General features: G+C 25.9%; 1 protein-coding gene across 2 annotated transcripts in view; it reads right to left on the reverse strand.

Annotated features, from left to right (window-relative positions):
• Positions 1–88: 88 nt before the first annotated feature.
• Positions 89–24589, reverse strand: part of LOC135927170 (fibroblast growth factor receptor 1-A-like) — a 30451-nt gene continuing 5950 nt past the window's right edge. Inside the window, exons 2-19 of one of the 2 annotated variants that reach the window (XM_065463122.1) lie at positions 11918–12142; positions 10768–11334; positions 10462–10551; positions 9371–9463; positions 8882–8952; positions 8603–8720; positions 8196–8386; positions 7599–7734; positions 7028–7353; positions 6428–6615; positions 5932–6117; positions 3114–3304; positions 2738–2851; positions 2206–2528; positions 1873–2066; positions 1319–1456; positions 928–1033; positions 89–784 (exon numbers count right to left, since the gene is read on the reverse strand). In XM_065463122.1, coding sequence (XP_065319194.1) covers positions 581–784; positions 928–1033; positions 1319–1456; positions 1873–2066; positions 2206–2528; positions 2738–2851; positions 3114–3304; positions 5932–6117; positions 6428–6615; positions 7028–7353; positions 7599–7734; positions 8196–8386; positions 8603–8720; positions 8882–8952; positions 9371–9463; positions 10462–10551; positions 10768–11334; positions 11918–12142 — 3461 coding nt within the window. In that variant the 3' untranslated portion in view covers positions 89–580. The remainder of the gene's footprint in view (positions 785–927; positions 1034–1318; positions 1457–1872; positions 2067–2205; positions 2529–2737; positions 2852–3113; positions 3305–5931; positions 6118–6427; positions 6616–7027; positions 7354–7598; positions 7735–8195; positions 8387–8602; positions 8721–8881; positions 8953–9370; positions 9464–10461; positions 10552–10767; positions 11335–11917; positions 12143–24589) is intronic. The other variant, XM_065463123.1, reaches the window with a different exon arrangement.

A 24589-nucleotide genomic window follows, 5' to 3' on the forward strand; every position in this document is an offset into this window, starting at 1 on the left:
TTAAAATAATCAACTAAAACTATAAGCCATGTAAGGTAATTTAAATTATAAAATATATATATGGTAGCTTATAAATTAGCTGGAATCTTGAAATATAAAATTCATGCTAAAAACTATAAGCCATGTAAGGTAATTTAAATTATAAACATATATATGGTAGCTTATAAATTAGGAAATCTTGAAATATAAAATTCATGCTAAAAGCGTTGGAATTTTTAACAATATTGCTATATAATATGCTTAAAAAGTCATATTGTGTGATAAAAGATGATAAAATTATTGTTTTATGGTATTTAAGAATGATAAATATTTGAAAGGTCAATAGCTATGAAAACGATCACCTATCTTAGTAACATTAATTGGGGGAAGGGGGGGGGGGTGAATATAAATTTCGAGCAAATGAAAAAAAAAGAAATCTGGTGTCGAAACAGAGTAGTGAGCGATTTTTGTTTGTTTATAGAAAGGGGGGGATTGGGAAATATTAAGATTTCTTCTGCATGTAATGGGGGAAGGGACACGTTCATTTTCCTTTTAAATAAAATTTTTTGTTTTTACACATAGCACTCGTGGAATAATTTGGCTATACATCTGTAGATCGAAGATTTGAAATGATGGCATTATAATATAGGGGCAGGGAATTATAGTTGATAGCGGAAACGGGATTTCTATTTAGGTTCGGGGATATTTTGTGGTAGTTTCCATTATTACCATTGAATGTGAAATGTTTCTCGGTGGATGAACATATGGACGGTGTGTCCAGAGACACTCCAAGATCTAAATATTCCTGATTTGGTTATAAGTTTTATATTAAACATGATTAGTATATACGTGTTGCTAAATAAGTATAATAATAATGAGTTTAAATTAAGAAGGTTACTTTTATCATTTGACTTAAAAAAGTAAGATTAAATGAGAATAAAGAATTACCACATTTAACGTATTTAGCAAGATTTTTTCTAATTTTTCGCTAATCTTATCAAATAGTGGTCTTTTTTCTGGTTGAGAGTGCCAACAGTGTAGCATCAGAGCGTATCTTTTTAATACACCATTTTTATATAAATTCTTTGATTATATTTATAATTAAATGACTAACTTATATTTTCCCCTATCCCTTTTCCCTGTGCTTTAATTTTATTTTATAAAAAAAAGTATTTTTCTAAAATATTTATATAGTATTTGAGTCTATATTTCAATATCAGAATATTTTAAAAAACAATAAGATTAAGATTAACTTAAATTGTGCTATCCTTTTTAATTATTATCCACGTATTTAATTTTATCTAATATAATAAAATATATTTAAAATATTAAATTTTACATTTCTTTCCCACAATTTTGGGGGCATTTAAGCCTTTGTCCCGATTTTAAAAAGTCGAAGAGCTTTTCAACAGGTATCGATGGATAAGGGGTTCCTCCAAGAGTCATTATTTCCCATAATACTATACCGAATGACCAACTAAGACAAAAATTATGTTATATATAAGAATCTATATATATCATTCCTAGAGACTACTTTCGTTGATTAATGTAATTTTAAGTTAAATGCAATGTTGTAATTTTTTTTCCCAGAATAGTGCTGAAAAGTTAAATTTTATTTATTTATAGACATCATTGGGTTATCTTAGGAAACGACAAATTCTTAAGCATAGTGCAAACAAATTGACAGTTTAAATAATGCATTTCAACGGGTATCTTTCACATATTAAGAAAGTATAATTTCTCAATTATTGCGTTTTTTTAAATTATAGATTTTATTTTGTGTAAATCGAAATTCAAATGCAACACAAAACGGTTAAATGCGTAACCACCATTTTTATATATAATTATTTTAAATTTTTTTACTAAAGCATTCTTTTAAAAAATTTTTCTTACACATCGCTTTTAACGGTATATTTGCGGTAAAATAGGGATTCTGGTGCCATCCATTTGACTGGCAATCTACCGTCCGTATTTTTTTTGTAATAATCTTGGGTAGCTAGATCCCTGGCCAAACCAAAATCGGCTATTTTTATCACATAATCTTGGGTCAGCAAAATGTTTCTGGCCGCCAGATCTCTGTGTATGCACTTAAAAATTTTGTTTTATATATATCTTGATAAACACGCGTCACACGTTTTTATTAAAATGATTATTATTTTGAGCTAATTTTTATGATAGATCTCTTTTCTTAAATTTCAAAATTTAAATGGTAAAAAAATAAATTACTTTTCGAGAGCTCAAATACTCCATCCCCTGGGATATTTGCAGTGAGAAATTGATCAAATCCTTTGCCATCAAGGTATTGGAAGATATCAAATTTCGAAACAAATTTGTTTCTGGTTGATTATTTAACGATGTATCAGATACGTTTTTTGGGGAACTACCATTTAAGTTTTCACGATTAGGTTTGTTTTCATTTGCGAATATTTGCCGATTATGTTGCAGTTGCTTATTGTTTGGAATTTCGTAACCCGAGGCAGGCCTATTCTTTCTTAAAAAATCTCTCAAATTGCCAAAAGATGCCATCTCGACTATCACGTATAAAGGCCCTAACAATAAAAATATTAAATAAAACATGATAAATAAAATACTACATTTTTATCCGCTCTCTTGAAAAAAATATTTCTTGCTTGAGTTTTATTATACTATAAACATTATATAAATATGGCTCGTTTGCATAGTTTGTGAGTAAAATTAATATCGAGTAAAAGCTATAAAGACTTTAAAATAAAATTTATTAATATAATTTTTTTATTACCTTCGGGACTTGAACAACAACCTAGCAGGTTAATGATGTTTTTGTGGTGACCGATTACTTTCATAACTTCTAGTTCTGATATCAGATCAGCTAATTCCGTGTCAGTAGCATTTTCTGAAATTGTATATTTGTATTTATTATTTAGATATTTCGGAAATTTATCTACCTAACATTAAAAAGAAAATAATTTCATTAGCGATTTCAACGAGGGATTCTATTTGTGCCATAAGATTTCCCTCGAAATATGTTCTATCACTTCTATTAGAGTGACTTTAAACATGTATTTTTTTTTCCTTTTTAGATTATTTTCTTTAATTAAATATTCCATTTATGTTAATATATTTAAAATAATATTATTATGAATTGAGTAGTATACCTTTAAGCATCTTTACAGCCACAGTCTTCTGCATTGATAAATTTGATTCATTCGATTGGAAATATCCAATCTTATCGTAATTTGTTTTTTGAACGTCATTCTCGGTCAGCAAAGGATTTTCGTAATATAAAAGTTCAGCTTCTGACACTGATCCAAAGGCACCTTCTCCTACTTTCTTACCTAGCTTTATACTTGAACAAAAAAAATTAATAAAATTGTGCATAGTTTCATTTAAATAAAAATTTTTTATTTTATTATATATTATGTTTTTAAATTTTATAAGTAATTTAAGCTGAATATTTAATTCAGATCAACCACCAAAGTTCTTTATTTTAATTTTATTTGTGACATTTTTGTTGTTGAATTTTATACAATCAAGATTTTTAATCTAATTAATATCGATCAATCAAGGTAGGCTAATTTATATTTTCTAATATTATAATTTATTTTATAAAGAATATATGCCAATAGTAATATTTATTGAATAAATCAAGGTATGTTAATTTATATTATCTAATAATTAATTTTATAAAGTATATATGTAAGTACTTATTTGTATTTTTTCAGATGAAGAGGATATAACTCCGCCCTGGACTCAGTATGAAATATTTTTTATACAAATAAAGAAAATTAAGGGCACTTAGTCTATATTTTGTAAGTGAAAATTGTGCCTTAATTTAATTATTTCAACCTTGATGTCCAGATGAATTCAGATTGAATTCTAAAGATTTTTAAAAAATTTAATGAGGATCGGAAGAAGATTCTTGTGAAGATAATACGTTTTTTGAAAATAGAGATTATTCTTTAAATATTTTAAATAAATTCCTTCAATTAAATTTTTTATTTATTAAATAAAATACAACCCACCCATCCTCTGTTCCAGTTGAACATATATTTAGCCCAACGAAAGCTAAGAGCACCTAGCGATCTTGATTATCTGATCAAAATTTTGTAAATCAATTATTGTTAAAATAAATAAATAAATTATACGCATTCACACTACCTCAAAATATAACCCACTTTTCGGGGTAACTTTTTATATGTACAAAATCGAACCTAAAAGCTTATTTTTAATATTTTTTTATTAAGCTTCAAAATGATTTTTGCAGGGATTCGAACCGAACTCGGAGAAGAAACCCCGGGTTTTTGAAAAAATCAAAATCTGAACCCGAACTGAACCCCGTTTATAAAATTTTTAAAACCCTGAACCGAATCCGGGAATTTTATTTGAACCCGAGTTCAACGGGTTGAGTGTATTGCTTAAAATCATATATTAAGATACTTGTATAATTGTAATTACAAATACAAATATTAATAATTTAATTGAGATTTTATAATATTTTCAAATTTCTAATTAAATGAAGTGTTAATAAATTAAAAAAAAAATTCATTTACGCCATTTTTAATTTTTTAAAATATATTTTAGAAGATTCCTATTGGAGTGTTAATAATTTTAAACAATTAAATTCATTTACGCCATTTATTTTAAATATTTCTAATTCTCAAAGATTATTAATTAGAAGAAAATAAAAGTGAACAAGCCAAAGTAAAAAATTTTATTTGGATATTATTAATTTAAAGAAATATGTCTATATAAAATTTTTTAAAATTGATACATGACTGCTTTGTATTTTAAATATATTTTGCCTATAAATAAAATTAAAAATTTATGTCTAGTTTTTTAATTATGATTTAAATATAGATTTTTTTTGATCAATTCAAAAATTCTCAAACCCGAGCTGAACCCGGAACCAAACCCGGGTTCAAAAATATTTCTCTGAATCGAGCCCACCTATTTTTTTAAACTAAAACCGAGCCCGAACCGAACCCGGGCTAAAATTTTGCCGGGTTCGCATCCCTGGATTTTTGATAAGAAATAAACAATTGGTTATTATATTCCATCCTTAAAAAAATCTTGAAAAAATAAGTCATAACAAATAAATATGTCCCTTTTTTCTGTACATTGAAGGGTTAATATCTAGTATATATTTTGGTACAACAAGAAGAACTTATATTATAATGTATTATTTTGTATATTTTTATTTTTATTATCTAGGAGAAAAAATAAATAAAAAGAATTTATATATAATAATTTGTATTTTTGAAGTAACGAATAACACGTTACCTTTGCGGAACGCGTTCATATTTTGACATGGTGATGACCAGTTAGCGGTTTCTTATTATGTTTATAACACTAGTATTTTATTTTTATATATTTCTCAAAGTTGTGTCTAAAATATAAAAAATTTAATTCACAAATAAATAAGCTATTTTAATTATAAAAATAAAAACATGTCCAAGACATAATTCTAGAAAATCTTATAAATTTCAAAAATTTAACATACTATTTCATTAAAATTTTAAAATTTGCGAAAGTTTTGAAACTTTTTGAATTTTTTAAAAAATATTACAAAGATGTTAATTTATATCTCCTCGCTTACCATGCACGCCTTTCAATTTTATTTTCATTAAAAAAAATTTATAATTTAATATTTATTCACTTCTTTTAAAAACTCTCGTCAGTCGTCAGAATTTTTATTTTTATGGGTGGCATTTAGAAGAGTGGGTAATTTTCAAAAACATAGGATAAAAAATTGAAAACAGTGGGTGGATTGATATTTTTTCAAAAAACTATGGGCGGACTGGCGGGTTAAAAAATTTTGAAACAATGGGCTGTCGGGCGGGCTTGTGAGTTAAAAACCCGCCCTAAACTTATACCTCCGACTGAGTCCTAGATGTTGGTCTGAGTTCCCGACCAAGTGTTTTTTCCATATAATATTTTTTTCCCATTTATTATATTTTTATAGTATATCTGTACCGATTTCTGGATATCTCCCAAAGTGGGTCATATATTGTTTCGTAATCCGTCCATATCTGGTCCTGCCTATGTTTAGATGGTTTATCGTACAGGCTACCACTCCCTTCTGGCGAGATGTCAACCTTATAATTGAGTTTTTCTGGCGATATCAGTTTATCATCAACTCTTGGCTCATCCCCAGAACTCCTTTTATATTTTAAAATTGGTGTTTCGAAATTTATTATTTATTTTAAAGTTATTTAAAAATTTTTTTAAATATATCTAGGGAAGCAAATTATTTTTCTTAATATGTATAATCAAAAAAATCGTTTTCCAATTAATTCTAATTCTTCACCAACACATAATCCATAATAATATTTTATAAAACCTTATAAAGTCATCGATTATAAACCCTTTTGGTCTAACAGCCTATCCTTATTACAAATATGTCCAATATAAAAAAACTTTATTATTCTCATAATGAAAGGATTTGTGAAGGAAAAGAAAGATAAATTACCCCAGAATATTGTTATTAGCATCAGTTCTCAGTTTTTTCTTTAACTTTCTCTCTTTGATATGAGACTTAGGGCTCGTTGAATTTAACAATACATTATGTTTTCTTCCAGAGGAACAAGTGTTACGAACATAGCGAATCCTAATTATCGGGGCTCTGATACCTCCTTCGGTTTCGTTATTTTTATCATCCTGTATGCATCATATATATATAATATATAGCATATAACGCTAGTCGCTTTAAATATCTCAACTATACACAATAGACGGTTCTATATGCATTGTTTTATAGATTCAAAAATTTATTTATTCTTATGATAAATTTAAGTACTAAAATTATACAATTTGCTCTATTTTTGAGGTAAATAGCCTCTATCGAGCTTTAAATATTGTAATGATTTTTCTAGAAAAAAAAATATTTTAAATATATTTTATCGATCTTTCTTTTAATGTAGCAAATTAACTCAAAATGGCATACATAGTAGCGTATATTATAATTCTAAGACTCTATTAAAAGAAATAGTTGGGAAAACTCGAACAAATTATTATTCGATGTGCGATATCTAAGAAAATGTGAGCTGTATTTTTAAAACAATAAATAAACCTGCATTTCAAGCGTGATTTTGCGATGATAATAAAAGGGGTTATCGGAAACCGTGGCTGAACTACTGAAGGGTAGGAACTTATTGAAATGTTTGAATTTCTTTAAGGCCCTAGCCTTTCTGCAAAAGAAGGCTAAAAAAATGATCAATAACACCAATAAAACGACCATAGAGCCTGCTACAATTTTAAAAATCCTGACTTTGAATATCATTTTTGGGCTTTTCATATAAGAGTCATGACTATTTTTGTACAATTCCATGTTAATTTGAGCTAATTGTTGTTGAGATATGGTTCCGTTTATCATCGTTAAGTTGTTGGGAGATAACGCTTTTAAAAAAAATTTCTATTAAACTAATTAATTTCTTATTTCTAATCTTGAATATATCATATAAATTTAATTAGTATAAAAACTTTATTACAAGAAAAATCCCTGGAATTATGAATTTTTCAAAAAGATGGGGAAAAAATAGGGGGAGGGAAAGGATATTCCAAAACCCTTAAATAAATCTTTTTAGTTTCCCTCTTTCCTAAATATCCTAATATCTCATTCTGATCTAAATTTAATTTCTTACAATCTAAAACTTTTAGCCAAGCCGAAGCCTCGCTTGTTCCTATTGAATTAGAAGCGCTACAAAAATATTGGCCGGCATCGTTTCTCGTTACATTAGCTATGATAAGAGTTGTTGGGTCTTTTTGATCCTGAGATGTCTGATTAAATTATATATAATGATTTTAAAAATCATCCCTTAAGAACATCATAATTGAAATGTCCATTTTTAAAGTCGTTATTAATAAATATTTTATCACAGCGTAAGAAAAGGAAATAGGACGCAACAATAGTTATATAAAAAAATAGACAGGCATAACGTAAGGTTCTGCTAATTTATCTGATATAGTGGAAGGGTCCTGAAAGATTAAAGGGCTCCAAAAACTGCTATATATATAATACTTATAGGGGATAGAAGAACGTTAAATTTAGGTTAAATGTGAATTAGTTTTAAAAAATTAAATTTTTGAAGATATACACGTTTAAAAAAAACAGAAGCCTTTAGCTGTAATCTTGATATCTCCCCTCCTGTTTCCTCTGTTGAAGGTTGATGAGGGATTATAAAATCATCGTCAAAATTTAATTTTTTAAAAAAAATCGAATATAAGGATGTTTAAGTTACTTGGACTACGTGGGAATATAGGATTCCTTCATCGTTTGTATCGGACCCATTAACGTGGTAAACTTTCATCCAATGAATGGTTACTTCCATGTCCACAAACAATGGACAATTGAAAATTGCTGTTTGTCCCAAGAAGACGGTCAAATTTTGAGGGTTCCCAGGAATGATCAGGGGTCTATGAGGAAATATTTCTGGGGAAGAAGAGAATTTTAAAATTATTTATGTTTTTGGAGGGGTTAGTATAGTGTGGAATATAAGCTCTAACGATTCTATTCTTTCTTCCTTTTTAAACAGGTTTCAAAGAACTTAAAAATTTTTTAAACATATTAAAGATTAGGTTTATTAAATTAATATAATTTAAGTAACTCAGTTAAATTGGCCATGATATCTATATTTTAATTATTGACCTATGACTTCCAATATGAAAGAGGAACTAATAGATCCGTATTGATTAGATACAACGCACGTATAGTTACCCCTGTCGGACAACATCAAATAATCCAGGATCAAGATAAACTTCTTTTTCTTAAATATATTATTTTTTTCCAATATGGAGAGTAGAGAATTACTATATTGAGTCAAAATTCTACTTTTAAAAAAATTATGAGATATATATCATTCCTTTTTTTATTCGTCATATTTATATTATATATTGGAATTATTATTTTAAAGATTTTAGATATAACTTTAATCCTAGTAGCATCCCAATTAAGTGACTGTCCATCTTTAAGCCACGTTATATTTGGCTTGGGGTTACCTTAAGAAAAATTAGTTGGGTTATAAATAATAAAGTAATTTGTATAATACAATTATTTTAATCAACCTATATTTATTTTAAAATAAATATCCCTTTAAATTATACGGATTTGTAATAAAAGCTAGTTATAATTTTCATAACAATCAGCAATTAACAATTTTGCTAATAACGCTTGAAGCCCTTAAGTTAAGTATCTGATATTTTATTATTTCGAATATTGAACTATGTCCAATTTGTCAAACTTAAGCACAAGGGAGGGGAGGGTTCTTATAGTTAGCAAGGCTAATATCAATATAAAAATTATTACGAACTATATAATAAAATATTTGAATTTAATTGAACAGATAGATTTAAATGATAAAGTGGTTTTTTTCATCTAAAAATAATAAAACACATATTAATTTGATATACATTTTACCTATAGAAGGGCATCTTATAACGGCCCTAGTACCGGCCGCGTTAACTACTTCTTTATGCTTCCATGATTCTCCTTCCATAAACTTTGGTGGACCTTTATATTTAACAAACAAAGAAGAAAAATTATATGTATAGTAAGATTTCATATGGTTGCATAATATATAATTAATGTTTATACATGTTGTTGATTACAACAACATAATATGATTGATAAATATATAATAAATTATTAATTTGGTAGAAATCTGTCTAAGAATCTATTTAAAATAAGAATAAGAAACAATATTTACTAAATATTAGTTAACCTATGCTTTGCATATATGGAAAAGCGATTATCAGAATAAAATATGAATATTATATTGAGTAAAAATTACAAATTCCATTAAATTGGACAGATTCTGAACATGTAAGTGATTTTTTTAGTAAATTCATGTCAGGATGCTGTGTTAGTATTAAATATATTAGTTCATTCGTTGTTGGATCTATGCTGATAACCTATTCTATATCTAGATTTATTGGAATAGGAAATATTTTTTAATATTTTTCCCATAGAATATTAACTGAAACAATTATGCTCTGGCTGGTGATGCGAAATAAATTCTTGACTCAATCATTGATATTTCTCTTTTTAAAAAAATCCAAATTAGGGGATTAATTTATATAATATATTAGGAACTGATTTTTTAAAATTTAAGTAAAACGATATTAGTTCCAAATATAGGAATTTTTGAAATTTATATGTGAAATTTCTATTATATTAGATTTGATAATATAAGAAATATGAAATTCTTAACACAGGAAACAAATTATTTAATATTTCTTAACTTTATTGTAAAAAACCTTACTAAGTTCTTTTATATTCTAATATGTAATTCTTTAATATTATATTTGTAGCATGCTCTGGAATAAATAAATATATTGTTTAAAAAAATAATTACGTGAAATTTGATTAAATCTTTAATCAAATTTCTAATAAAATATATTTTCATGCAAAATCATGCTTCTTGAATGTTTGAATAACGAGAAATCGATAAAAAAAAATGTAATAACAAATGTCATTTGGCATGCGTTCAAATAGCCTAAATTTAATACCTATAAAATTTTCTGCGTTAAAATTATGAATATCTTTAGCAGAAATGAAGAAATTTGGCGTTGTTTGGGTAGCCTCTTCTTCAAAATCACCTTTTTCGAGACATCGAAAATTTACATTTACATTTAAATTTGTAAAAAATATTTAATTTTTGTCAATTCAAATATTCATTTTTACTTTTTTAAATTTATAAACAATATTTAGGCGCTATTATTTGAAGAAGAAAAACATGAACTGCCTTAAACATTATAAAAACTTGCATAAAAATTTAGTTTCCAGGAAATTTTTTTTATGCCTGAAATAATTACTTAAAGGTAGGACGTCTAATGTAAAGTTTCTTTCTATCATGTCCGGTACCCATACTTTTTCTAGACTTTGCGTGGTGCTATGAGCATCGGCTAGAAGCATTTTAACGTAATCGAATTCGGGATCTTTCCTCTTATCCACCCCAATTACTAAGCATCTGTAAACGCCTTCGTCTTTAAGTTTGACCCTCCTTATGACTAATTGATCGTTGAGGGCTGTGAAGGATTTAAACTGAACTCTTGCTGGTCTTTTGCCCCCATTTTGGTTGTCGTTAGAAGATGGACCTTCATTATCTTGAGAAACGGCTGAATGGGCAGAGTTCTGGGTTTCTTCCCTGGGATCGAAAATGAATCCGTCCTTGTACCATATGACAAATATTTCCATGTTACTGATTTTTTCTGATACATCGGTTGATGATATTGAGGCAGATGAAAGATTAGAAATTTTTGCGTCAGATGGAAGACTAAGTTTCTTTAAAGGGTTTACACCGCAGCCGAATTTAACGTAGTCGTCTTCCGGGGATTCGTAATATGTTGCAGGGTCTTCGTTTTCGAATTTAAGCAGATTTTCTAAAAATAGTAATGTTTTTTTTAAAAAAGATTAACATTATTCCTTTTTTAAAAAAGTATTAAGATATTTTATCTTAATTATGGTTGTTTTGTTGAAGACTCGTATGCCTTATCCTATCTAACTTTACTAGTTCAGTTCAGTTCCAATTTTCCAAACTACATTAATTTTGTTTTCTTTCTTTTTAAAATTGATTAAAAAAATACTTTTTGTAAAAACATTAATTAAAACAAATCAATCGCTTTCGAATTCAATTTATATTTCATTTAAGAAAGGAAGACTAAATTTTAAAACTTTATAATGAATTTTTATTGTCAAAAAGATAATTCTAGAGTTTTATAACTTCTTTACTTTTCTCTCGATATTAATTTATAAACTATATTAATATTGTCTATTACGCAAAAATAGAGTTGTTTATGATTGTTAAATTAAAGTTTAAAAAAAAATCCCCTCGTTTATTTGCTTAGTTCTAAAAAATAAATGAAATAATAAAAATAATTCACAATTTTTCTCTAAATTTGATGAAGAAAATAATAAGTAATTCTATATTGCAAAGATTTTATTAATAATATTTTTTATTTTTACCTGCTATTGAGAGAGTAAGAATGGCATGGTGTTCCTTCATTATAGGTAAAGGTAGAATAGGAAAAATTATGATTCCAAAAATCCATATTTGAGATAGAAAATTTAAGTTTGATATCATTTTTTTCTGAAAGTTAGAATAAAACCAGTTTGTATAGAAACTTTTATTTATTGTAAGTAAAGTTGTTGTAATAAAATAATTTTGTTTCAATCTTGGGTTCCTCTTACCTGAATATATATTTTTTTTAAAGTATAATAATCTAATTTATATTTTAATCAAAGAAAAAAAATATCTTTTAAAAAAGGTAAAATTTTAATTTTTTGAAATTAAAAAAAAAATTAATAAATGTTCTTATAAAAATATATCTGAAGCTTTTTTATACAAAGTAAAAATTTATATGGTTTTAAACATATTTCCGGAAATACGTAAACAGGAAATTAAATCTTCACTTATTTTATATATTAATAAATGAAATATTTATAAAGATTGTTTAAGATTTAGTTATTAATAAAATATGGTTAATTTTTTCCTTTGGTTGGTCTTTGTAAAATGGGTGACCAATAAATTTATTTAAATTACATTCCATATTTTATTTGAAAAAAAAGAAAGAAAAGAATATATTACTTAACATGTGTGTATTTTAGAATTATAAATGTAATTAATAGCCAATAAGATTTTATTGGATTTGAAAAATCTAATTTTTATCTATAAATTTATAATAATCAATAAAAGCAGAAACTCTTCTGATAATTCAGAGATAATATTCTTTTATAAAACCATCAAGGCCAGTTAGTTCATTTAAGACCATTTTTATAAGTATAGAGATGAGTCGGTATATCATAATAATTATATGCATATGAAAGAAACTACAATTATTAATTTTTTAAAATATAATTTAACATAGTTATTAACTAACGAGGGCCATATGCATGATACTTTAATTAAAAGTGCTTTCCTTAAACATAATTTCTTCGATTATACATAGATAAATTTGCTTTCTTTCTTATTTTATTTTGTTAAAATTATATAAATGCATGATATTTGGCACTAGGCCGGATATGGGAAATTAAGGTATTTTTGATGGGGGGAGGGTGCAAACATTGTTTAGTCTCAAATATTAATCAGACATATATTTTATTTACAATTATAAAGAAACTCTGAAAATTCATGCCTTTGCTTAATAATTGATATGTTAAATATCTCGTTATTCTTTAAAATTCGCACTGAAAAATCTTTTTAATGATTCCAAATATTTATTTTATTTTCCTATTTCCTTCTTTTTTTAATCCTTCCTTCCGTTCTTTTATAAATGCACTGAATTAGTATATTGAGAATTTTTTTTTAAGTTGCAATACAATACAAAGCTCGAATCTACTTTAAATTTTATTTTTGTTTCTCTAACTCACGTGTAATTTGAAGTGGTCTATTTATTTTTATATTTAAATACTCATAAATTTAAAAACAACTTATTTTTATTTAAAGGCAAGTTTTTTTAAATCAAATTATTCAAAAAAAATATTGTTCCTTTTTTAAAAGAAATCAATAATCTTATTTATAAAAATTTGTCTTTTGAGAACAATATTTTCTCCAAAAAAAGAAGAGAAATATTTTATAAACTTCATATTTCTCTTAAATCCAGAGATTTTTAAAAAAATATTTATCCTAGGGTGGTGGGGAGGGGCGACGTGGAGACCTAGCCTTTTTATTTCTAAAATACTAGCTAAGTTGTTTGAAGTTTTCTTTAAATACCGATGCCAATTTCAATCATGCATTAAATATAGGGCTTAAAAAATAATTTGAAAGTAGTCCAGCTAAAATTTATGTAATACATATAATTTTTTTTAAAGAATAATCATAAATGATAGTATATACAAAAAATTCGGCATTTTTTAAAAAAAATTTTTTAATATAAAAAATTGAATAAGAAAAAGAGTTTAAAATATAGGGCTTAGTTAATCCCCAGCCAAAAGCTCATCCTTTCCCGGGTAGGAATTCTATTACCCCGATATTTATCATTTATAAGTCCACCTTTAATATAAGTATAAGGTCAAAATGATTTGATAAAATAAGGTTTAATTTTATTAATGAACTTTTTGGTATCATCCAACGTATATCCCCTCTATTATAAATTATTTTTAAATTTATTTGTATTTTTTTTTTCAATTATATATTATAGGTAATTTTGGTAAGTTAATATCCTCTCGATTCGAACATATGATGATATTTTTCAAAAACATAGGGTCCTCTTTAATCTTATTATTATTGAAAAAAGAAACTATGATACTGGACCTGACTCAATCAGACCTCGGGAAATTTTTTATTTTGTTTTCCTAATGCTTTTTTTAAATAAAAATATTTAAAAAAAATTTAAAAAAGATTTTTCCCTATTGTGGCGCCTATAATTTTTCCTACTTCCTTGAAAAATTTTACCTTTTCCTCAGTTCAATATTTTTTAATTTATCTTAGGATTGAACTAATTTCTAAAATAAGAGTTTGAATCTTTTTAGAAAATAGTTGAAATCGGACTTAAATGAATAGGTTTAATGTGGGCTTTAAAAAAATAACATGTTATTCAAAAAATTTATTTTGATATTTAAAAAAGATTTGAAATTGATGAAGGAAAAGTGAGCCTTTTTATTCCAAAACTAATATAAAGTTTAAAAAAATTTCCATTTATATTTCAAGCGATAGATGATTGACGTGGGCACATAAAATATTTTTTTTTAAATAGCTTAAAATCAAAATCTCAAATTTAAGGCTATGGCTATGTGCTATTGAAATTGATGGACGCGAGTGCAATTGTTTTAATTATTATTATAATTTACTAAAATATCATAATTAAAATAATAGACACTTTGACGGCAAGTTTGTATAAAGATGTTATGACAGACAATTTCTTTAACTTTATCTATTTCTTTCATTTTTTTTATTCATATTCGTGATTACTTATCTCTCAAGGAAATCAATTTTATATTGAACGGCATTTAACATCTTTTACTAAATCCATTCCTAATTTTAGTTCATAAAAAATTATAATTTGAATTGTTAGTCATATAAAATGATTATAATCAAATTATTATTTAAAATATCGTATATATCATAGGCATAGCGAATGGGAAATGCGGAAACGTCTTCTACCGATCTCGTAAATGTTAAAATAAACGTAATACCCCCCCCCCCCTTCCAATATATACAATATGTCACTATAAACAATAGCTTTTCTAAAAAAAGATATAATGTGCGGGATAAACCAAACAAAAAGACATCCGGACAAAATGATACTCAAAATATACTCGAAATGATATTTTTAATTGTCGTTCCGGCAAAATTATCTTAGATATTAAAAAAATGCTATTTTTTTGCCAGGGCATTTATTTTACATATGATCCAAAGTTCTTAGATAGCATTACAAATTTATTTTAGCGGGTAAATAGCTACATTATTATATTTATTGTATATACTATTTTTATCTTTTAATCACTTTAAATTGGAACTAGATCTTAAAAATATCATCCCCATTAATAATAATAAAAAAAAATGTAGGTCAAAAATGGTCAAATTTAACCCATTACCTGAGTTTATTATAAAATTTAAACCGCGTTGATAAAAAGAATTAAATTTATATGCCCAGACTTCCTCTTACCTAAACAATTCCTAATTATATTTTTTTAAGTTTTTTTTTCCATATATTTTTTCTTAAGTTTACATTAAATGTAAATCCCAGATTTTTTTCCAAAAAATTGCTTCTAGATGGAAGAAAGATATTTTAAGAATTCAAATTATAAACCTGGTAAAATTTTAAAGCCAAAATAATATTAGTAAGCCTCGAGATTTCGGTATTGAATGTCTAAATTTTTCTGCTATCTATGAGCAAAATTTATAGCCTCGCGTTATATTTTCTGGATAAAATATTGTGTTAGCCGTTTTTAAAAATTGAGCCGTTTAACAACACTACTTCGGTAGAAGAAATTTTACACGATTCAGGAAGCACTTACGATATCTATTAAAAGAGGTCTAAAATATATTATGCAATTATTTATTTTAAAATTGTGGTTAAATGTCAAATATCTCATGTATTTGACATTTAAACTAAGAAAATAAAATATAGGAGGGGGTGGGAGTTTTATTATTTAAATGATTTTTAAAAAAATAATGAAAAATGCATTTTCAATAAAATATTTTGTCACGCTTCCGACAAAATTTAAAAGAAAAACAGTCTTTCATTTGCAAAAACAAATTAAATATCTATATAAACTTTTTAAAAATTGGTTTTTTTTATAGATATACTCATGATTAATGAGTTAGAATAAAGTTTGAGCTTAGCATTTGCACGTCTGATAATCATAATTGGATAAAAAAGATACACACCATTTTAAAAATATGTTGTTTAAATTGTCCAGTAAGTTTAGTTTGTTTTTGAAAAATAAATTGTGATATTTTTTAGAAGGCCCGGCCCGTACCCAGCCCAATAACGGCCTATTTTTTTTAAAAAAAAATCGGGTTCGGGCCGGTTTGGGTCTAATATTTTTAAATAAAATTTGGGCCGGGTTGGGTCGGGCCTTGGAATTTTTTAAAATATATTAAAATTTATCAATTTTATATCGAATAATATTTTATTTTATAGAACTAGACGCCTTACAACATATGTCTTTTATTTTGAGTAATTATAAAAATTAATTTCTAAATTTAAATAAGTTCGAGCAGGGCCGGCCGGTAAATTTTCTTAAAAAAAAATTTAGGGTTCGGGCCGGGGCAAAACTTTTTAGAAAAAGTTTCGGGTTCGGGCCGGCAAAACTTTTTTTAAAAAAAAATCGGGCCGGGGGCTTGAAAAATTAGACCCGATGCAGATCACTAGTATTTTTGTCCGGTATATTTTTTATATCGGGAGTATTTTTTGTCCCATGTCAAAGTATGTTTGTCTAAATCGTTTTATTTAGGATTGCCTGACTTTCCCCAGTTTATATGATAACGGTATATACATATGATTAAATATAATATATTATTTAAGTTGTTTGCCTATTCAAAAATTTTGTAGATGAGGATTGGTGGGAGTGGTTAGGTTACGTAATTGCATGCACCTTCTTACATTATCATGAGTCTTTTATTGATAAAAAATTTAAGGGCAAGGCAGCAAAATTTTATAACTAGCTAGGCATTTCGAAAAATTTCAAACATGATAGCCAAATTATGTGACGGTTATAGATGGGTGACTTGCATAACCAATTGGCGTAGCTAAAATTAAATGTAGCTGAATAGAAATATAAACTAAAAAAATGTAGCTCAGCTATAGCTATAAAAATTAAAATAAAAAGCAAGCCTACAGGATTATTTTAGAGAATTTGGATTAGCTTTAAATTATATCACTATATAGTGAGAAGTGGTCTCGGTTCGATGGCTTAAATTTTTTTAAATTTTTTTAAATTTTGTAACACCCCATCATTCACCAAACCAAAAATTAGCAAACTCTTATAAGGTTATAAAAATCTTTTGTGCATATCGTCACATAATTTTTATAGGTTAAATTTATTTTTCTTAGAAGTAAAATTATCAGAGTTGTTAAAGGATCTAGATACAAGTATCTAGATATAAAAATGTGGTATCTGTATATGTATCTAGATAGATTTTTGATTAAAATATCGGTATCTAGATATTATTTTAGACGATGTATCTGTGTCTAGATCCATTTAAAAAGTATCTTTTAACAACTCTGAAAATTATATAATCTTTCCACAAGGGTTCATACTGAAGAACAAATTAAAAAAACACATGGATAATTGTTTAGCTTGTTTAATATAGGGATTTTTCGAGTTTAATTTTACTTACTTTTATTAGAATTTATTCTAAAAGTAAAAATTTTTCTAACCAAAAATGAGATCATTTATAGTTGCAGGACTATATCAGTATTTTATGTAGTCACACTTCATTCACTAATAATGACTTTGGATGATAGTGTGTTATACCAAACAACTGGTTTCATACCATCTATAATAATGATAGAACCCTATGCTTAAAAATGAGGATTGCATTCAGGCATTATGTATATATCTTTTATAGACATTAATATACTTTATTATATAAAAAATGTAGGGGCCCGTGGATAAATTTTCCATGAAAAGTATTTGACTACTTGTTGTAAAGCATACTTAAATAATATATGTAGCTAAACTATGGTGACTTTTAGAAAAAATTGGAATTATATTATAGATATATCGACTGAAAAAAGTAGAGATAGCGGTATCCTATGTAATCGGTTACTTCCCAACTATGTGATGGAATTTTAATTAATAGGCCGGATAACTACTTTAAAAAAAATTAAAAGCCAAGATTATTCTAAGTCGGATAACTAAAAAAATTATTAATAGATTGACCTGTGCAAATCTCTTTCTTTACTCAAATACCTACTATACTAAATATGACGGAATCGATTTATCATAGATTCAGTTAATTTTATATATTATCAACAAATGATTCATGTATAAACAATGGTCAAAATAAAAACTTAACGATGAGCAATATATATAACCTAACAAATAATAAATTTGATAGAATTTATTTGTGTAAAGAGTAATGGAGAGAAACCGCATATTAACTATTATATATATAAAAAATAATATTCGATTTCCAAACATTACTATGGCACTCCTTTCATTGTGTCCTTCCAGCTCTAATTTAGGTCTACGTTAAAAAATAAAATGCTAAATGTCATAAAGGAAAAAATATATTTTGGATATAATAATGCATTATTATAATATTAGACAATTTCTAAACTGGCTTAATAGCTAAAAAGATTTATTGTAAAGGAAATTATAAATCCTTTAATATAGGGGAGATCAGGGTAAAGCGATTGAATGGGTAACAATGTTAACGCGAATACTTTTTACCTTGGGCATAAGGACCTAAAGTTGGTGTTAAGATATATTTATATATCTAATTGGCTCGTCTTTTGAAATACTTTCTTGGGTTAGATATTTTCCAAAAAACCATGTTTTACCCCAAAATTACAAAAACACTCTCTAGTGTATTTTAGTATTAGCAAGGCCAATAATTTTAATATTTGTACACTTGTTCCTTAAACTTATAGCTATAAAATAAAATTTATCGAAAGTTTGTAATAACTAGAAAGCACACAATAACGATTTGTTTAATATATATCATCTTGGGGCAAAGTTGTTTAAGGTAAAACCCTTAAAATTTTCCTTTTGATTAAAACTGTAAAAATATAATTTTTAAATATTAACGTCTACACTATATAAAAAAGCAAAAGAGAACATAATAAATAGTTTTTTCGAATAAGATTTTAAAAATAATCGCAGGGGAAGAGTAATTTAATGTAATGTGCCTAAAATAGGCGCATTTAAAGGTGCTATTTTAGATAGATTCTTTACATTCCCCAATTGTATTGATTAGTTTATATTTAAAAATAATGGTAAGATATCAAAATTGCAATATTTTGTTCAATAAAACAAATTATGTTTAAATTAAATATCACTTACCCTGTTGCTTAGCCATTTTACCCTGGGTATGGGGTAAAATGGTAAAAATGGCACACTTCACATAATTAATCATAGCTCCAAAGTAGATTATTTGGAATATAAGTGTAAAAATCAATCACAGATTTTGTTGTTTTTATTTTTTTTAAATAAACCAATCATAAATTAACATGAATTACATTACATAATCTATTTTTTTTATAAAATATAATAATATATCTATCTTTTTTTGTTATAAAAGCTTTTTAGTATACATATAATATAATATTTATAATCCCTCACTTTGATTAGGAAATTCGTGTCAACCTCAGCATAATAATTATAAACACAATATATATTATTATAATATTTATTTTATTATTTAATTCGTTTTTAAAATATACATTTACTATTGAAACAAACTCAAATATAAGACATTATTACGCCCCTAATGAAAACTCCTAAAACAATTGAAGAAAGTTTATTTATTACATTTTTCTCTATCTAATAATCAATTTAATTTTTTTAAAATTTTACAATATTATGGGACGCACATAAGATAGTGATGTAAAATGGCTCCATTTTAGCTGATTTTAAAAAACTGCGAACTTATGTATTTTATCCAGAAAAATAGTACTCAAGCTAAGGATTTGATTATATATGTCATAAATGGATATCTATTAGTGAACTTTTTCTGGCTTAGGAGTTAGCCGTTTTTAAAAATTGGCTTAAATGGAGCTATTTTACATCCCTATTAGTGTTGTTAAACGGCTCGTTTTGAGCCGATTTAAATACGGCTAACTCAATATTTCATCTAGAATTTTAATAAGCAAGCCTGAAGATTTTGTTTGTAGAAGGAACAAAGGTTTGGACATCTATTAACGAAATCTCAAGGCTTATGCAATATTTTTCTAGCTGAAATATTGAGTTAGCCGTTTTTAAAAATCGGCTCAAAACGAGCCGTTTAACAACACTAATCCCTATATGAGAACTTCCAAAAAGGCACTATGCAATAAATAAAATACTCGATTATAGTTTCTGAAAAAATATCTCATTTTGTTTCCCTTATACTTACTTTTATATCATATAAAAAATGTTTCATACTTTTTCGACAATATTAATCTCGAAATACTCGGGAATGGTTATATCAAATGTAAGGGGTCTAAAAAATTATAATTTTTGCCTAAAAAATTTATATATTTATAAAACAGTTATTATAAAAAAAAATTCAACAACATTAAAATTTATGGTCATATAAATTTGAAAATTGCTGTATAAATAACTTGAATGAACCTCAACGAGCTCCAGACCTTCGTTATCTTTAAAATTTAATTCTATAGTAATAGATATTTTTTATTAAAATAAAATATAATTTTATATAGAATAGGGTCAATCTTTTATAAATGATAGTTATTCGACAAATAAAATCTATATTATTTATATTTTTGAAAAATTGCAAAAAAATAAGGTTAAATTCATATATTGTGACATAAAAAGTCTTTTTATAGCCGCATTAAGCATAATATAATATAGTTATTATATTATTTTTTAGAAAAAAATTAACCATTAGATTTTAGTAAAGAAGAAAATCCAAACAATAACCCCTTGCTCATAAGATCTTCGGTCTCCCTTATACTTCAATATTATAACATTGATAAAGATTGAAGATCAAGCCAGGCTTTACAAAATATAGAAGAAATAAAAATGGGTATGTAAAATGGTTCAAACTTAAAATATTTGGCATAAATGCTAAAAGTAAATAAATATTCTTATAAATCCTTAGGTCATCATGCAACTCTTGTGGATATCTGAATTTATAAAGACTCGAACTTAAAGCCTTGCAAGTCAGAAGCTAAGCTTTAGCCTAATTTAAAAAAACGGATCTGGCTAAGATTTATTTGTTTTCTCCTCTTTTATAAAAATAAAATAATACTTTGTATAAAACAATTAGTGATTTTACTTTATAAATAAGCATGCATTAATCTTTAAACCCCGAGCTAGGCTCAGGCTTAAAATAAAATCCATGTTTGACCAGATTCAGTCTTAAAAATAAACAAATTTTTGTGTGGGACTCAGGCGAAATGCTAATATAAATTTCTCGTCCACAGATCATAAAAGATTAATTTGACGGGCTCTACTTGCATTGGAGCTAATTTTAAGATACTCATCAAAATATACGTTTAAAATAGTCATAGTTGATGGAAAGCTTGAAAAAGAAAGAAATAATAAAATGAAAAAAGATAAAACAAAGACGCCATATATAGTTAATTTTTTTATTCAAAAAAATTTTTACCTTTGAAGTTTTAGCAATAAATGAAAGTTACACCTTTCTTTGAAAAAATTTAGAAGAAAATTGTATTATAGACAAATCTTAAATCAATAACACCTGTAATATCCATTACTGATGTGGTGATACAATAATAATGAGTTCTTAAAATTTTATAATTAATTTTACTTTAAACAAAATTGAAAAAATTGAAATATAAAATTTCAATCAATTTGTGAATGTTAAATAAATTTGATAATACAGAATTTTTGAAAGGTTCTGATAACTGGGAAAAAAATATTTTGATTGACATAAATAATGTTAAAAAAATTGTATAATTTAGGTAAAGGTGCAAGTGTCTAAAAACATCTTTCTTGTATTTCTCTGAAAAAAGTTTAAACTCCTTTTGCTTCCTTTTTTCTATTTCGTCCTTGCATCTTTCTTTTCCTCTTCTTTTTTTCTCTTTTAATCTTCTTTACTCTCTTCTTTCTTTTATTTTCTTACTTTTTAAATCTTATTTGGTATATGAATATTTTGACAAAATTTTTTTAATGTTAACAAAAATTATTCTCCTCTTTTTTTTTTACCTCACATCCACCGATTTGTAAGAATGATAATTGACAGTCTGAGATAAATATTTCATTCCCATAATTAAGACATTTTTCAAAGAAAATTTAAAAATTCGTTATTTTTGCTAACATAATATTAAAATATACAAATTATAAAAGGTAAAAATTTGAAAGAGAAAAGGTAAAAATTGATTTAATAAATAAATTTTATAAACAATAATATTTGCTTAAATAAAAAAAATAAGTTAAATATTATATTTGCTTTTTATTTTGAGAAAGAGATATAGGATCGTTTTCTTATTTTTTATTTATTTAAAGTAACATCTTTAAAAAAGAAAGTAATCTTTCTGATTAAAACTTAAAATTTTTTAATAATTTGAAATAAATACGATTGTCTTGTCTCGTCGATGAGGAAAAAAATCCTGATAAAAAAACACCGGGCAAAAATATGCCAATTTATTCATTTTATTTCCAAATCAAAAGTAAAAAAATAATCATTTACACTTCATGTTAAACATATTTTTTTAAATTTTAGGGCATTCTCTGATGTCATATTGTCAATTGATATCCGGAATAATTTTGTCCAATTCTAGGACAAGATGTAAAAAAAAGTTAAAAAAAGGTTAAATAAACATAAAGCTATTGCACATGAATTACTAATCTTTATGTATTATTTAAAACTTGATTAAATTATAACCCACTTCTAACTTTACATTTTTTTTCTTCTCCCAATAAATATGACTGATTTGAGTACCAATGAGTCCATTAATTATTCCACCTCCTTTCGGAATAGACAATAGACAAGCGGGGCGCTTATATTAACATGGTACATATATAGATGTATTTGAAACCTAGGCTAATGTCTCATACCAAAGAGTTCAAAAGCATCTTTCCAAAAAATTGAGCTTTGACAGAAGATTTCAAAGATTTAGATATTTCGCGCGTTTGCACATTAAAAAGATTATCATTTGCTTGTGAGTTATATTAATTCCAAAATTATTTCCACATTTTAAAAGTAATACGTGAATATATTTTATATTTTTTAAAAATTAAATGTCTAATATCTCAAACGTTATAACGCCCTGGTATATTCTTAGCCTTTAAAAATTGAATGCAGATATAAAGGTTATCTGTCATTTTCTTGATTCTTATCAGCTTGTACCAACATTTTACAATGCACACCACTAAAAGTAAGTCAGTAATTTAATCCTAACAAGCTTGGATCAGTTGAAACCCTCTCAGAAATTTGACTCAGCCGGACCTTAATTTAATTCTCACTAGGATCGAGCTAAACTCGGAACTAAGCAACATTTTAATTTATTAAATATTTTCCTGATGCATTTATAAATATATTCTTTTCAATTCAAGTAAAACACCAAATTTTTTATTATCCTGTGAGACTTTTAATTTTTCTGATTTCCTTAAAACAAAATCTTACTTTTTTCGATTGGAATCTATTTTTAAAATAAGAGTTCAAACCGGATCTGTCTCGAATCTTTAAAAAAATTAGTCGAATTTGATTGGTTGGGCAAATTTTGAAAAAATTTCCCTGAATTCGAGAAAAGTAAGTCGAATACAAGGCTCTAATCCACCACCATTCAGTTTGATTCCTATCGTGTGCAAAATCGATTCCATCTTTTTTTAAAGATGTTTAACTATAAGGTAAAACCTTTTCTATTTTCCTGACCAGATAATTTATAAATTAATTAAAAAATATAGGCCATTTATTTAATAATCATTTATTATTTTAAAGTCACGAAAGTGTTAAGTAAATATAAATAATTTTAATCGAGAATAGATAAATATTATCTATAAATTACTGTTGATTTAAGGAACTATCATTGTCATACTCATGTTATAAAAATTATAGATAAAAAATAATTCTTATACCAAATAAATTTGTCAATAGACCCTTTAATTGTGGTGTCCTTTGGAATTTCAATATCGCACAATTCTCTGTTAAAAGTGTTTTAATGTGACTTTTTTAATTTTATTGTTTATTCTTTGATTAATATAAAAATGCTTTATTCATGTGCCAAAAAATCTTAGACTATATATTTTATATGACTCCAAATAGTGTGTAAGTAAAAAATTATAGATTTTTTAAAGAAATATAATTTTTTTCTTAGAAATTATGAAATATATAAAACTAAAGGTATTTCAGACTTATAGCTGATTCATGATGCATTGATACTTTATTCTTTAAACATGGCATAAGAACAACAACTCAAAAATATTCTTTTAAACTTTTTTAAACGAATTAATATTCATTATTTAATGATGCCATTAGAAAGATTAGCTATTATATAGAAATTTTTTATAATTTTTCTAAAACAATAAAGAAATTTTTTTGGATGAACCATTCCCCCT

The sequence above is a fragment of the Gordionus sp. m RMFG-2023 genome, chromosome 3 (assembly GCF_954871325.1).
Source record: "Gordionus sp. m RMFG-2023 chromosome 3, tfGorSpeb1-WG-v2, whole genome shotgun sequence".
In the NCBI taxonomy this organism is placed as follows: domain Eukaryota; kingdom Metazoa; phylum Nematomorpha; class Gordioida; order Chordodea; family Parachordodidae; genus Gordionus; species Gordionus sp. m RMFG-2023.